Source organism: Vombatus ursinus, unplaced genomic scaffold (genome assembly GCF_900497805.2).
Source record: "Vombatus ursinus unplaced genomic scaffold, bare-nosed wombat genome assembly UNPS02008996.1, whole genome shotgun sequence".
NCBI lineage: Eukaryota > Metazoa > Chordata > Mammalia > Diprotodontia > Vombatidae > Vombatus > Vombatus ursinus.
Genome location: NW_020948774.1, coordinates 12,522,918 through 12,540,509, shown reverse-complemented (window position 1 = coordinate 12,540,509; position 17,592 = coordinate 12,522,918). Strand labels below are relative to the sequence as shown.

The 17,592-nt window shown below is 36.7% G+C and overlaps 1 protein-coding gene across 1 annotated transcript in view; it reads right to left on the bottom strand.

The window, feature by feature from the left end:
• Nucleotides 1-17,592, bottom strand: part of LOC114034476 (protoheme IX farnesyltransferase, mitochondrial) — a 104,622-nt gene that overhangs the window by 18,571 nt on the left and 68,459 nt on the right. The window contains exon 6 of the mRNA XM_027850172.1: nt 10,732-10,802. Within this exon, the coding sequence (XP_027705973.1) occupies nt 10,732-10,802 (71 nt within the window). The remainder of the gene's footprint in view (nt 1-10,731; nt 10,803-17,592) is intronic.

Sequence of the window (17,592 nt, the reverse complement as noted above, 5' to 3'; positions counted from 1 at the left end):
AGCCCCAGTGCAGAAGGCAAGTTGCCAGCCTGGGAAACCAGACAACAACAGGTGCAATTAGGTCAGGCAACCCCAGAATAGTGAGGAAGCTACCAGCACTTGAGGCTCCAGTACACAAAGCCAGTGCCCAGGCCCCTGGCTCCCAGCACAACAAGCACAACAGTGCCCCCTGTGTTCCAGGAGGAGAGCTCAACTTTAAAAGCCATGAAATAGGCCAAAAAAAAAAAAATTATCAAGAAGCAAAACCAAATACTGACCAAAGAAAGTTACTATGGTGATGGAAGATGAAAACACAAACTCAGAAGATGACAACATTATCAATATACCTACATGTGAAACCTCAAAAGGGAATACGAATTGGTCTTAAGCCCAAAAAGCCTTCTTCGAAGAGCTCAAAAAGGATTTTAAAAGTCAAATTAGAGAGGTAGAAGAAAAACTGGGAAAAGAAATGAGAAGAATGCAAGAAAGAGTCAACAGCTTGGAAAGAAAGGATTAAAAACAGATTGAAGAGAACAATCCCTTAAAAATATAACTGGCCAAATGGGAAAAAAAAATCCACTGAAGAAAAGAACTCCTTAAAAAGCAGAATTGGCCAAATGGAAAAGGAGGTACAAAAGCTCAGAGAAGAAAATAATTCCTTAAAAATTAGAATTGGGCAAGAATGAAAACTCCAAGGAATATTGTAGCCAAATTCAGAATTCTCAGGTCAAGGAGAAAATATCACAAGCAGCCAGAAAGAAACAATTTAAATATCCTGGAGCCACTGCCAGGATTACACAGGACTTAGCAGCTTCTACATTAAAGGATTAAAGGGCTTGGAATACAATATTCTGGAAGGCAAAGAGCTTGGATTACAACCAAGAATCAACAACCTAGCAAAACTGACCATAATCTTTCAGGGGAAAAGTGAACATTCAATGAAATAGGAGACTTTCAATCACTGCTGATAAAAAGACCAGAGGTGAACAGAAAATTTGATCTTCAAATACAAGACTCAGGAGAAACATCAAAAGGTCAACAGGAAAGAAAAAAGAAAAACCAAACATATTCAATAAGGTTAAACTATTTACATCCCTACACAGGAAGATGATACTTGTAACTCTTGAGAATTGTATTTTTATTAAGGCAGTTAGAAGGGATATAGATAGAGGGTATGGGGATAAGTTGACTTTGATGTGATGATATAAAAAAAGGGGTGAAAAAAAGGATTGTAATAGAAGGGGAAGAAAAAAGGGGGAGGCAGAGTAGGGTAAATTACATCACATGAAGGGGTGCAAAAGACCTACTGTGGTAGAAGAAAAGAAGGGGAGGGTGAGCATTGTTTGAATCTTACTGTCATCAGACTTGCCTCAAAGAGGGAATAACATACACATTAAGTTGGGTATAGAATTCTTTCTTACCCTCTAAGTAGGAGGAGAAAGGGGAAAGAAAAAGGAGTGGGGATGGTAGAAGGGAGGGCTGACTGAGGGAGGCAATGGTCAGAAACAAAACACTAGCGAGGAGAGAATGGGTGAAAGGAGGGAGAAAAGTATAAACAAGGGGGTAACTAGGATGGAGAGAAAGACATAACTGTAAATGTGAATGAGATGAACTCTCCCCTAAGATGGAAGCATATCTGCTAGAGTAGAGTAGAGTGGATTAAAAACTATAATCCTACAATAGGTTGTTTACAAGAAACACATCTGAAGCAGAGAGATACACATAGAGTAAAGGTAAAAGGCTGGAGCAGAATATATTATGCTTCAGCTGAAGTTGAAAAAAAAAAAACAGGGGTAGCACTCCTGATCTCAGACAAAGCCAAAGCAAAATCAGATCTAATTAAAAGACATAAGGAAGTAAATTACATCTTGTTAAAAGGTACCATAGACAATGGAGTAATATAATTACTAAACATATACACACAAAATGGTATAGCATCCAGATTCTTAGAGGAGAAGTTAGGGAGTTACAAGAAGAAAAAGACAGCAAAACTATACTAATGGGGGACCTCCCCCTCCCCCTCTCAAACCTAGATAAATCTAACCATAAATAAACAAGAAAGAAGTTAAGGAGATGAACAGAACTTTAGAAAAGTCAGGTATGATAGATCTTTGTAGAAAACTGAATGGGGCTAGAAAGGAATACACCTTTTTCTCGGAGGTACATGGCACCTACACAAAAACTGACGATGTATTAGGGCATAAAAACCTCACAGTCCAATGCAGAAAGGCAGAAATATTAAATGCATCCTTTTCAGATCATGATGCAATAAAAATTACTGGTAATAAAGGACCATGGAAAGACAGACTAAAAATTAATTGGAAACTAAATAATCTAATCCTAAAGAATGAGTGAGTCAAACAACAAATCATAGAAACAATCAATAATTTCATCCAAGAGAACGACAATAATGAGACAACATACCAAAACTTATGAGATGCAGGGAAAGGTGTTCTTAGGGGAAGTTTTGTATCTCTAAATACTGACATGAATAAAATAGAGAAAGAGGAGACCAATGAATTGGGCATGCAACTAAAAAAGCTAGAAAAAGAACAAATTAAAACTCTGCAATTAAATACCAAATTAAAAATACTGAAAATCAAAAGAGAGATTAATAAAATTGAAATAAAGAAAACTACTAAATAAATAAAACTAACGGCTGTTTCTATGAAAAAAATCAATAAAATAAATAAACCTTTGGTTAATTTGATTAAAAAACAGAAAGAAGAAAGCCAGATTATCAGCATCAAAAATGACAAGGATGAATTCACCACCAATGAAGAAGAAATTAAAACAATAATTAGGAGCTATTTTGCCCAACTGTATGCCAATAAATTTGACAATCTTAGTGAAATGGATGAATATTTACAAAAATATAAATTGCCCAGATTAACAGAAGAGGAAATAAAATATTTAAATAACCTCATTTCAGAAAAAGAAATTGAACAAGCAATTAACAAACTCCCTAAGAAAAAATCTCCTGGGAAAGATGAATTTACAAGTGAATCTTACCAAATATTTAAAGAATAATTAATTCCAATACTATAGAAACTATTTGGAAAAATAGGGAAAGAATTCTACCAATTTTTTTATGATACAAATATGATGCTGATACCTAAATCAGGAAAACCAAAACAGAGAAAGAAAATTATAGACCAATTTCACTAATAAATGTTGATGCAAACATTTAAAATAAAATATTAGCAAAGAGATTACAGCAATTTATCATGAGGATAATATACTATGACCAGGTGGGATTTATACCAGGAAAGCAGGAAAACTACCACCATAATTGACCATATAAATAACAAAACCAACAGAAATCATATTATCTCAATAGATGCAGAAAAAGCTTTTGACAAAATACAACACCCATTCCTGTTAAAAACAGTAGAGAGCATAGGAATAAATGGAGTCTTCCTTAAAATGATAAGCAGCATCTATCTAAAACCATCAGCAAGCATTATATGTAATGGGGATAAGCTAGAAGCTTTCCTAATATGATCAGTGGTGAAACAAGCATGTCCATTTACACCACTGTTATTCAACATTATACTAGTAATGTTAGCTTTTAATAGGCAAATACTAGAATAAGCAATGAGAAAACAAAGCTATCAGTCTTCGCAGATAATATGATATATTTAGAGAATCCTAGAAAATGAACTTTACTTGAAATTATATGAAATAATTAACAACTTTAGCAAAGTCGCAGGATATAAAATAAACCCACATCAATCCTCGGCATTTCTATTATATTACTAACAAAGACCAGCAGCAAGAGATAGAGAAATTCTATTTAAAATAACTGTAGACAATAGAAAATATTTGGGAGTCTACCTGCCAAGGCAAACCCAGGAACTATATGAACATAATTAAAAAAGTTTTCTCATAAACAAAGTCAGATCTAAATAATTGGGGAAATATCAGTTGCTGATGGATAGGTTGAACTAATATAATAAAAATAACAACTCTACCTAAATTAATTTACTTATTCAGTGCCATACCAATCAAACTATCAAAAAATATTTTATAGAGTTAGAAAAAATAATAACAAAATTCATCTGGAGGAACAAAAGGTAAAGAATGTCAAAGGAATTAATAAAAAAATGCAAAGGAAGGCGACCTGGCCCTACCAGATCTAAAATTATATTATAAAGCAGCAATCATCAAAACCATTTAGTACTGGCTAAGAAATAGGGCGGCAGATCAGTGGAATGGGTTAGGGAACCTGCGGGCCTCTAGGCCACATGTGGCCTTCTAGGGCCTCAAGTGTGGCCTTTTGACTGAATCCAAATTTCAGAGAACAAATCCCCTTAATAAAAGGATTATTAGGTACACAACACACAGTAGTCAATGACTATAGTAATCTACTGTTTGATAAACCCAAAGACTCCAGCTTCTGGGATGAGAACTTACTATCTGACAAAAACTGCTGGGAAAATTGGAACACAGAATTGCAAAAACTGTGCATAGGCCAGCATCTTACATCATACACCAAGATAAAGTCAAAATGGGTATATGATTTAAAAATAAAGGGTGATGCCATAAGCAAATCAGGAGAGCAAGGAATAATTTACCTGTCAGATCTATGGAGAAGGGAAGCATTTATGACAAAACAAGAGACAGAGAACATTATGAAATGTAAAATGGATCATTTCGATTATATTAAATTAAAAACCAAGATTAGAAGGACAACAGAAAGCTGGGAAACAATTTTACAGCTAGTGTTTCAGATAAAGGCCTCATTTCTAAAATATATAGAGAACTGAGTCCAATTTTCTTTGGGGGGGCTAGGCAATGGGGTTAAGTGACTTGCCCAAGATCACACAGTTAGTGAGTGTTATGCATCTGAGGTCGGATTTGAACTCACGTCCTCCTGAATCCAGGGCCGGTGCTCTATCCACTGCATCACCTAGCTGCCCCTTGAGTCCAATTTTTAAGAATACAAGTCATTCTCCAATAGATAAATGATCAAAGTATATGAACAGGCAGTTTTCAGATGAAGAAATTAAAGCTATCTATAGTCATATGGAAAAATGCTCCAAATCACTATTGAATTAGAGAAATATCTGATTGGCTAATATGACAAAAAAGGAAAATGAGAAATGTTGGAGAAGATGTGGGAAAATTGGAACACTAAATGACAATCTTTGGAGGGGCTGTGAGACCTGTGGATTGGTCTAGCAGCAAACTTCTGTCAAGTTTGGATTCAATCAAAGGGCTATACTCTAGGACCACACGTGGCTTCAAGGTCACAAGTTCCCCACCCTTAGCCTAGCCATTCTGTTTCCATGTTGTTCTAAATTGCACAGGGTCTTCTGTGTCATCAAGAGTTGGATAATTTTCCCTCATTTTGTAGTATTTATTCATAGATGCTTGAACTCATTTCCTATATCTGAAGGCCACATTTCCTTATGTTGTTATTGTTTTTCCTACTGATTTATCTGCTTATCTTCAAGGTCTTTAAGTTTTCTTCTTCATGAAATCTTTGGTAATTTCAGTCCCCTCCCTGCCCTCTCCCCTTATTTTCTCCTACGTTCACTTTCTGATTCCCTCCTCTCTGATTATGGCATCCTTAGGGGCTGGGTCTCAAAGTGTAAGGCTTCAACCCACTGGACAATTCACCAATCTAGGCTTCTGCACCCTACATGACTTTTGGGTTGTCAGAACTGGTCCAGTGGAATGTTATGCTCTTTTCCCTAGGCTTAGAGAATGCTGCATTGCCCATCCACAAAATGTCCTGTCCTTATGTTCCTTAGTTCTTTGGCCTTGCACTGGGAGTTCACAGCTGAGCAATGCTGGTACTACAGGGCTGTCTGGCCCAGCAGGTCTTTATTCTTGTCTGTTGTCACTAGGGTAAACTTCTGCAACCTGGAGCTGGGGTCTTCATGATACTGGAAAGAAGGGAGTGTGTGTAGGGGGGTGAAACCGGGCTGTGAGGGCAGGTTTTTCTTTAAGCTGCATAGTGTCCTTGGGTCTTCTAAGTCCTAGTGCAGACTCACTATTGGTAACATGGGAGTTGAGGAAGGGGTGATGGGTGAGTTCAGGGCCAATGAACTAGAAAGAAAATTTGAAAACCAACTTTTAAAGACTTAAAAACTGTGATCAATGAAATGACCAACTATGACTTCAGAGGACAGATGATAAAGCATGTTATCCAATCATCTCTCTTTTTAAATCAGTTTAACTAATGGTTTATGTATTTTATAAACTTCTTTAAAAAGAACTTAGTTTTATGTATTAATTCAATTTTTTTGCTTTCAATTACCATCTGTTCTTTTCTTTAAAAATGTTTTATTAAAGCTTTTTTTATACTATTGTTACCACCTATCACTATTTAGTATTCCCTTGTTGTAGTGAGGGCCCAGTTAAAGATTATGTAACATAAATTTGTACTGGACCCAAGCTGCATGGTTTTGAAATTATTTTTGCTTCATTCAGCAGCTTGTTGTTTCTTCCTTAATAACAACTGCTGCATCCAATCCTTTCTCTCCCCTCAGAGAGCTACCACCTTAGTTCAAATCCTCATCTTTTCTCATCTAGATTAAGCTATATGACTGAGTCAGAACACCTTAGCCTTCAAAATAATTAATACTGAATGGCAATGGAAAAATGCATGATGAACAAGAGCTTGTTGTAATATATATATTACAATAATATAACAATATATAACAATAATAGCAACAAATATAAGGTAAGTGAAATCATAGAGATGTATACTCAGAAAAAGAAGATGTGCCAGTCATGGGCTGGCACTAAGGGATACCAATGGAGAGTTTATACACTCCACTGCTTTCTAGGCAACGGCAAGAGATCTTGAAGAAACCCTCTAGCACAATGTACCTTTTGTGAAGGATTTGTGGGAGGACGTGAATGAGAGGGCATCAATAAATTCCAATTTATATTATTTGAGGGAGGACCCTCACTGATGAGATTATAGATTCATTGACGTATACAAATTCCAACTCTAATCCAGACCATGTTTTTTCCCCCCCCCCGATACTTACTTTATGAACATTATCAACAGAAAGGCAATTTTCTTTCTCTCAACTGTCCACTTAGTTTCTTCCTACTCCTGACACAAGCATATATTGATTTGATTTGCTGCCGGTGATCTAGAACCACTGCAGCACGTTAGCTATTTTTCTTTTTTTTAGTTTTTACTTTGGTAAAGACATCAGTTTCACTCTAAATGTCCAATCTCAGTATAAGCCAGTGCCTTTTAGTGTGTGTGGGAGAGGGAGGAAGGGTGAGAGAGAAAGAGAGAGGGAGGGAAGGAGAGAGAGAGAGAGAGAGAGAGAGAGAGAGAGAGAGAGAGAGAGAGGTAGGTAGGTATCTGTAGGTTAATTTTTTTTTAGAATATATTTACTGGGCAGCTAGGTAGTACAATGGATAGAGTACTGGTCCTGGAATCAGGAGGGTCTGAGTTCAAATCTGTCCTTAGACACTTACTAGTTATGTGATCCTGGGCCAGTCATTTAACCCCAATTGCCTCAAAAAACAAACAAAATATATATATTTAATATTTTTCCTTAAATACATGTAAAAACAGATTTTAACATTTGTTTTTTTAAATTGTTAGTTCCAAATTTTCTCTATCCCACTCTCCTCTCCTCCCTGATATATATGATATATGATTATATATGACATGATGAGATCTAAATAGACTGGTTAATAAGATGAGATTCAAGTAGGCTGGTCAATGAAATAATGAAACTAACAGGGACCCCTCTGCCCTGGGCAAATGGGCTGAACAATGGAATAATGATGTGCGTAGATAAATGCAAAACTCTGTTCTACTGCCCCATTGTCTACATGTCCCCCATTACCTCATTTTTCTGTCCTTGATTACCTCATCTCCTCAAACCACGACAGGTTTTCCTGTATAAGAATCCCTAGCTTCTGGCTAGGGAGAATCTCCCTTAAGGAGTTGTGTCCCTTAAGGGACTTCAACTTCTTTTAAGGAGGAGCCTGCTTGGTGTGTTATCTGGAATAAATACCATTACTTGATTTGGAGATAGCCTGAGCAAATTCTTTCAAGATGACACCACAAATCTCACACTCTCACATACACACACACACACACACACACACATCCCCTTGTACCTCAACAGTTTGGTGACCTTGTATCTCATCATTCTGGCATCCCTAGGTAGACCTGTCTCAGCCTCAGGCTCTCTCCAAATCGAGGTAAGCCCACAAGCCCATATTCCCTTTACTGCTGGCACCCCAGTCAAACTAGGGGTAGTTTGGGGTCTCTGTACTCTGTTTGCAGGTTTTCTCTAACTAGGGGATGCCCTGCTTGAGAACCCTGGGCTTTTTCCCTCTCATGGGATGCCACAGGGAGACAAGGTGGCTTAAAGATAAAGTAACTTGTTTTAGACTTACAGCACAATGGATTAGTTTCCTTCCACACCATAAGATTCTCTGCTAGGCTGTCTTTTATAAAATTAGAAGAAACTCAGTCTTCAGGACCAAGAAGATGCCTTAAATTCCTTTGTAATACTGCCTGGCCTCAGTATAAAGGACAAAGAAAAGTAGCCTGTTTTTTGGGTCCCTTAACTATAATACTATCTTGAAAACTGATCTATTTTACTGCTGAGAAGGGAAACAAACAAGTTTCATATGTCCAGGCATTCAGGCATTCAAGGCCCTTTCACAAGACCCCACCCTGTGGCAACAATGCAGAATGCTTTTAGCAAAATTTTTAGCAAGAAAAGGGAGGAAAAGGAGCCAGATCTCCTAGATGATCCTCTCCTTTCTACTCCTCTAGCCCTGTAGGCTCTGCCTTCTACCCCTACAAGTAATCCTTAGGAGAGTGGTAGCCTCCTACGGGACTTTCCTCTGTATCCCTCACCCCCAATCCTATACCCTCCATCACCAGGATCCCCCATCCTTAGTCTCTCAAGTATGAGAAGTGGGATCCCTTTCCTTCCCCAGCCCCAACCCCCTGAACCAAAAGCTACTCCCTCAAAACTTTGTCCTCTGAGAGAAGTGGCCAACAGGTGGGAAGGAATCACAAGGGTCTATGTTCCCTTTTCTATGTTCAATCTTTCTCAGGTCAAAGAAAAATTTGGCCATTACTCTAAGGACCCCACCAAATTTACTGAAGGCTTTAAGGCCATAACCTTCCAATTCGACCTAACATGGGGGGACATTAATATCATTATTGTTGTACTACAGAAGAAAAGAGGAGATTTTGGGACTTAGCCCAGCTTTTGGAGACAAGCTTTTGGAGTATTTAACAATAGGGATCAAACTGCCGCAGAGGATAATGACCACAGGGCTAGGGTTAGGAAAAGAGAACCGGCTCAACTTTTGACTGCTACCATTTCTAGTACCCAGGTGCCACCCATGATTCCCTCGGGGAGGATTTGTGCTTTCAATCCCGTAAGAAGGAGCATTGGTCTTGTAAATGCCCACCGAAGAGGAAGCCACCGGTCCATGTACTATTTGCAACCAGGAGGGGTCCCTGTTAGTTTCATTATTTCATTGCCCAGCATATTTGAATTTCATTATCTTATTGTCCAGTCTATTTGAATGTCATTTCCAGAAAGGTTTCAGCTAATCTTATCACTAACAACCTGGAAAGTCTTTCAATATGGATTGAATGTCTATCATTTAAAGACTAGACTAAGTTTGGTGATATCTAACACTATGTTGGTTAAAGAATAATAAATTTGTCAGCTACAGTAACTTTAAAAGATTATCTACAAAGTTATAGAGAAATTCAAATATTCATAACTAGAGTGAGCATCCACAGTGGTGAAATCATAGATCCTTCAAGTACTGAAATATGTTCCAGTCTGGCTTCTGTGCAAATTCTAGTTATAAACAGTCTATGCTAAAATCATTTTACCATATTAGCTTGAATATAAGCAGGTAATTCTCCCTTATTCCTCCCTCCCCCTAAAAAACCAACCAAACAATAACAGCAACAAAAAACCCGGTTACTCTATATCAAAGTGTGACCTATCGTTGTACTTCAATTGGCTTTTGTCTACCCTACCCATAACTTTCCACAGTAAGAAGTCAAGGCTGAGTGTGAAATTCACAGTGAGTTCCTCACTAACTTCTCCCTCCAACTTCCATTACATGCAACCAGCTATATGAATTTTCTTGTCTCTGCCACCATTCTACCTGGGGCTCTTCCTCTTGTCCCTGGTCAGGAGAGTTAGTGTCATAAACAACACTCTTCAACCACTCAGTTCTGCTATGCTCTAATACTGCATTTGAGAAGAAATTGCATTGTATCATATCATCGTGTCTCCCTAACACTTGATAAACCTTACGAGAATTTAAACACATTGTGTGGTCTTTTGGTTTCTAGTGAAAAGTTATTTTACTGGTCATACCAATTTTCAGAGGTGTTCCACTTTTAATCTTGTGTGTGAATGCCAGTCTAACTATACAAGGGAACAGAACGGGAATAAGCATTTATATAGCACCTACCATACACTAGGAGCTGTCTTAAGTACTTTACAAATATTATTCCATTTAATCCTCAAAACAACCCTGTGAGGTACGTGCTACTAATATCCCCATTTTATGATTGAGGAAACTAAGGCAGCAGAGGTTAAGTGACTTGTTCAGGAATACATAGCTATTAAGTATTTGAACTCAGGCCTTACTGACTCCAGGCCCAGCATTCTATCCACTGCGCCACCTAGCTGCCTCTAAATCAACAGAAAAGACAGGGCATAAAAAGAATAAGATCAATATATTATTCACATGGGGTATATATTACTTTACCTGATCTGTCCTCGAACGAGAGGTCTGTTCTTTGTTCTGTTCATATTTGAATCAAATGGAACCTCAAAGAACTGCATTGAAGAATAAAATGACAGAAGAGACAAAAAAGTGTTAAAATTATTTTTCCAAAAATGATTACCTTTCTAGTTACTTTATTCTTAATATTAAGTTTTTAAATATTTTTTCATTTAACAATATGAAAATAATAAATTTAATAATATTAAGGTTATAGAAAGTAACTTATTGAAATCCTACTCTGATGTTTCATTGTGCCATAGAAGTGACCCTTTATGGCAAATTCAAGCTCAAAAGGCTTTACTAGAGGAGTGATGATAGACTGCCTTTCCGTCACTTGAGGACCAAACTACATAAGGGCCCCATCACCAGAGTGATTATAGGGTAATGAAATTTTTGACCACAGCAACTCTCAAAATTTATCTACTACCCATAGGAGGGTGAAGATTTGTATAGTAGAGTGAATGTTGTAACTACTGGTATCTGGGTTACATTAAGAGAGATATGTTTCCTCAGAATAGGAAGGTAACTATACCAATGTGCTCTGCCCCTGTCAGATTGTTTCTGTAGTATTTTTTAGTTTTGGCCACCACAGTTTAAGAAGGACACTGATAAACTGGAGATTATCTGGAGGACAAGCCAGTATGGTGAAGGGCCTTGAATGAATGTCATATTGGGATCAGTTGAAGGAAAAGGAGACATTTAGCTTGAAAAGGAGAACTCAGAGGGGATATAATAGCTGCTTCAAATATCTAAAGGACTGTCATATGGAAGAGTTAGACCTGTTTTGTTTATCTCCCAGAAAAAGAACCAGGGGTAATTTTTTTTTGGAAGTTGCAAAGAGGTAAATTTTGGCTTGATGTCAGGAAAAACTTTACAACTGTCTAAAAGTGCAATGGGCTATATCAAGTGGAGGTCCTGGAGGTCTTCAACCAGAAGCTGGATAAATATTTGTTATGTCACAGTAGGGATTCTTTTTGTATATGTGTTAGACTTGAAGGCTATTGAAGGCCCCTCCAACTCTCAAAACCAATAAATACATCCAATGATCAAATTACAAGTCCCGAAACATCAACATATTGCATAATAAATTTCATTTCAGCTTAAATTTGATAGACTGAATAACAATAACTGACATTTTAATAGCACTTTAACATCTGCAATGTGCTTTCTATCTATCATTTATGCCTCACAACAAACATGTCAGGTAGACACTATAGGTCCTGTTATCCCTGTTTTAGAGTAAAGAAACTGAGGCTAAGAGAAGTAAAGTCACTTTGCCCATGGTCACACATCTAGCAAATAGCAGGAGTGGGATTTGAATCTAGGCACTCCTGTCTCCATCTCCAGTACTCTATCAACTACAAGATGCTGACAACTGGAATTCCTTAAAAGATGAATGATGAAGTCAAAAGGCAGATTGCAGAGGATTTAGAAAAGATTAAGCAATGATAATACAGGCTCCATGTGGGACTTTTTTGAGTTAGGAAGGAGAGAAGAGATATGTGGGGATGGAAGGATTATGAGTTTTGTTTTGTTTTTAAATGATGAAGGAAAAATAACTAGAGTAGGCAGGAGGTAAGGGGTCAGTAGGCAGAGAGACGGAAATAGACAGTGGGAGTGATAGTGGGGACAATCTGTTTGGGAAAGATAATGAGATCAAGGGTGAATGTAGATTAGGTTGGCCTTGGCAAGGAGAAGGGCTACCTCTTTAAGACCAAAGCGAAGAAAGAAATTATGGGAGAAGATGCCTGAGTGTTGTGAGGAGGGGAGAGAGGAGCTTTTGGTGAATGGCCTCAATTTTTTTGATGAAGTGTGAGATGAAGACCTCAGTTGAAAGGGTGGAATAAAGGGTGCTATGGAAGGTTTTAGGAGATAGAAAAAGGATCAGAATAGCTGAGGCAAGAGTGGAATAATGAATCTATTACATAGTAGTAGAATGATTGCCTTGCTACAGTGAGGATCTCGTTGAGATTAGATAGTATAAATTGTAGTGGACAGTTTCATGGGGCAGCTAGATGGCACAGTGGATAGAGTTTCTAAGTTCAAATCTAGCCTCGACACTTACTAGCTGTGTGTCCCTGGGCAAGTCACTTAACCCTGTTTGCCTCAGTTTCCTCATCTGTAAAATGAGCTAGAGAAGGAAATGGCAAAACCACTCCAGTATCTTTGCCAAGAAAACCCCAAAAAGGGTCATGAAGAGTTGGACATGACTGAAAAATGTCTAAACAACAAAAAACTAAACAATTAGCTTTGTGATTCTTTCAGTTCTGTTCAGTAGCATGTGGTGGACTCGTGTATGTTACTAATATATAACTGAGGAAAAAACATGAAGTCTGTGGGATAATGGGCCCAGGTGGGGCTGGGTACAAGCATAGGCTAACATAAACTTATGAGAGAAGTTGTTAGAACCTATATAATGAAAAGTCATTTTCAAATGGCCCTAGAGTGCTATAGTGGTGATTTATTTAGTTTCTAAGGGCCCCCCAAAGCTGAACTGCATGCCTTCATGCTAACTCCAATATTAAGCTCGTGTCTAATCTTAGATTAATAACAGGGATGGGCTTCTTCCCAATTATTGCAATGTAAATGATCATGGGGCAGCTAGGTGGTACAATAGATTGAGTGCAGGGCCTGAAATCAGGAAGACTCATCTTCCTGAGTTCAAATCTGCCCTCAGACACTTACTAACCGTGTGACCCTGGGCAAGTCACTTCGTCCTGTTTTCCTCAGTTTCCTCATCTGTAAAATGAGCTGGAGAAGGAAAAGGCAAACCACTCCAGTGTCTTTGCCAAGAAAACCCCAAATGGGGTCAAAGAGTTGGACATGACTGAAATGACTGAAAGACAGCAAAAAAGTGATCACATAAATTTCTAGGTTATACTGATTTTTGCTAGCCCAATTTAGGAAAAGAGAGTGAGATATGGAAGCTAATTTCAGAATAGAATGCAGACAACAAAAAAAAAAAGTACGTAAACCTGATGCTACTACAATCTAGGATGCAAGAAAAAGAATAAATATGCCATCTTTCAAACAAGGATTCACTGATCATTTCTTGACTAGATATAATTGACATTAACTCTGTGTATATGATTTAATTCTACTGAGACAACATCTGAAATTTAAAGCATGCCACACCAATCACAGAAACCCTAAAGATCATCAACTTCAATTCCTTCACATAAATTTAAGGCAACATAAAATGAGGCAACTGAGAACCAGTGAAGGAAAGTGATATGCTAAAGGTCACAGAGATATCGAGGTCACAAACAAAGGAACCTATATAACTTTAAAGCAGGGTATTAACATTCAACAATTTCGCATAAAACAGATAATCTTTGAAGGATTTCAAGCTTTAAATTTGCCATGCCAAATTCCATTAACCATCAAAATCCAGGCTTTAGTTATATATTTTCCCAAGCTGAATATTCATGGCATGACATTGGTTTACCAAAAAAAAATCAGAGGGATTCCCAGAAGCCATTTAATCCAAACTATACCTAAATAAGAATCTCCTCTATAATATACTGGACAATGTTTATTCAACCTTTCTTTAAAGAAAGATGGGGAACCCACTGTATCCTAGAAAGCCCCATTATACTTTTGCTACATCTTGACAAAATCTGCCTCTTAGCAACTACCCTCTACTGCTCCTATCTTTGCCTTCTAGATCCAAGAAGAACAAGTATAATTAGGAGAAATGGGTTCAAATCTTATCTCTAACCCTTATTTAGTGATTATGAATAAGACAATTAACCTCTCTAGCCTCAGTTTCCTAATATGGCAAAAACTTGTATTACCTACTGCATATGTAGATGTGGGAAAAGGGTTTTGTAAAACTCAAAGTACCTATAGAACTGTTTAACTCAAATGTCTTGTTAATTCAACATAAATAGTTGGTGCTTAAAAATAATAAAGCTTATTTTACATTATTAAGGTCTATTATTGGTAATGAAATATAACCATTTCAACTTTTCATAAACATTTAAACACTTTTTTTTAGAAGCACTATCACTCTAGGAATAAGACAATGGTAGTAAAAAGACAACTGTGACTAAACTGAAAATCATGACTTCAAAATATCACTGTTAAAATGTCACTGTTTGAACATTATGTGGTACTGAATTTATAACATATTATTGTTCCCTACTCCTACAAATATGGTCAAGTCATGTTGGTTACAAATTAAAACAATACGTATAAAACATCTGTAAAGTAGTAGTATGTAGATCTTACTCTACATAATCATATATCTCTTTACTATCTACTGACTTGACAAATTTCAATGTCACCTATTAAAATACAGTCTTCAATAGGGCCATCAATTTTAGAAATTAATCATCAAAAGCCAAATGAATAAAAAACTGAAATAAGGTAGCTGTTTATTTACGCCTAAATCTGGTCAATATTGTTTTCAACTCCTCTGAAAATTATCCAAGCACAAGCAAATATAAACCAATATGAAACCAATATAATATTTTAACTAGGCAATCTGTCAGATCAGTACATCATAGAATAATAGATCTAAAGCTGGAAGGGACCATAAATGTTTACCTAGTGTAACACTTCATCTTATAGATGAGAGGACCAGAGAAGTTAAGAGACTTGCCCAACATCACATTAATATGTGACTCTTGGACAAATGCAACAGATGGATAATAAACATGACACAGAACTGAGTAGGAGGATAGAATCTTGCCATACTACACTTGGGAACTTCAAGAGTACCTTCAAGGACCCTAAATTCCCTAACATTGCAAAAGCCCAATATTTTAACACCAATTTCTTCCTGGTGATTCCTGTTATATGGCTGAGAATCAACAACATGAACTCAGATGAATGAAAATTCATAACCCAAAGTGTAAGGGTAAGTGATATAGAAGGGACCAACAAAATTATCTAGCCCAATGGACACAATTTCACATATGAGGAAACCAAGGTTGCATCTTACAACAATTTTGTGTGTAATGAGTGGCATAAAGATGTTTTTGAGGTTATACATGACTGAAAAAGGAGGCTGGCCAGTCATGTTAGATAGATTGTAAAATTAGATAGAATGATGGTTCCTCCAAGGTACTAAAAGAACAGGAGGAAGACTTGCTATTGAAGATCTGTGCAAAACATGGTCAAAAAATACAAAGATAAGAAAGCATTAAGTGATTTAAATCTGCACAGTCGGGAATAACTACAATGAAATCATAGATTTCTCAAAATATTGAGTGGTGAAAAAAAGGTCTCATGCTTCTATGAGATTAATGTAAATAGAGGCAAGCAGTGTAACCTAATTCCTTTCTACATTCCATATAAAATAGGTTTTTGAGATTCGAGTATAAACATTTATCTAATACTGAAATGGGATATATTACTTTACATTTGCAAAGAGCACCAAATGTATATTTAATTAAAATACAGTGATGATTAGTTTTATAAAAAACAAAACACATTAAACTAAATGCTACTAATGTGAATATAATACCAAAGGATACATACCTGAGCAACAAAGAAAATTATGCCTATTTAAACCTATCAATCAGTCAATCAATCAACATTTATCAAGTGCCTATTATGTTCTAGGCACCATGCTAAAAGCTGGGAATACAAAGAAAGGCAAAAGACAGTCCTTGCCCTAAAGGAGTTCACTATCTAACGAAAAGGGACAAAACACTAAAAAAAAAAAAAAAAAAGATGAAAGGAGGGAACCTGCCAGGCATGATGAATCTTCTAACCCCATCAGAGGGGTCTCTGGAGCAAGAGGTACTATACTAGGCATTCCAAGCTCAAAATAACCCTCCTCTAATACAATTCTAGTTAACAATGAGCAATTATTATAGAGTAATATGGTTATATTCTAGGCAACTATAAAGCACAATAGGCATGCTTATTAATAATAGTAATAATATTAAAAATAAGATAGTGGTTTGAAATTTGAAGTTAGTTTCCTTGCATTATGTAAAGATTAAATGCCTAAATCTACTGTGGTTCAAAAAATCAACATTTAAAACAGAAAATGAAACAAATAAAAGTCTCCACTATCCACATTTAGGCAAAACAGGGAAAATCATTAAGCAATCTGAGAACTCCCAGGAAATACACTTAATCCCAGAGGAGTTTCAATATGCATTTCAACTGGGTTATCCCTTCCCTCTTTCAGGGCACAAAACCACAACAAAATACAGAGTGACATAATATATTCACTGTGAACACACAGACAGAAAGAATTTGTCTCTGCACCCCTGGCACCTGTTGCCTTAATCATCAGCAAATGTATCACTTCTTTATATGGCAAAGAAAAGAAGAGGGGATTGATTTTCAAGTGTGAAGGGAAATCTGTCTTTTCTTTTTGTCTATTTGTCACCAATTATATGTTTACAGAATCTCTGGAGACTGATGTACTTTGTTTTTTAAATAACAGAGAAAATAATTCAAATAAATATTACTAGTACTTATAGTATATATATGTATACATATATATATATGTATAGTACTTATAGTGCTATATAAATACATGCTAGCTATGATGATGATGATAATCCCTGAAGTACCTTCCAGCTTTGCATTTTTTTGAAACACTGTCCTGGGTGCTGGAGATACAAATGCAATAAATGAAAAAAAAAATCCCTATAGATATAGTGAAATGAACTTCTCCATTGTTAGTAGCTTCCTCATTGAATTAAGAAGTCCATGATCACTGAGAAATCTGAAATGAAAATGAAATGGGTAACAAAAGTGAGAGGTGCTCCCTGCAGCTACTTCAAGTGATTCTAGAGATGATCACCAGAATAAGTATTGACCCCAAGCTTCCCACCAGACAAAGACTTTGAGTAAATGTTCAGACTGGAGATCTGA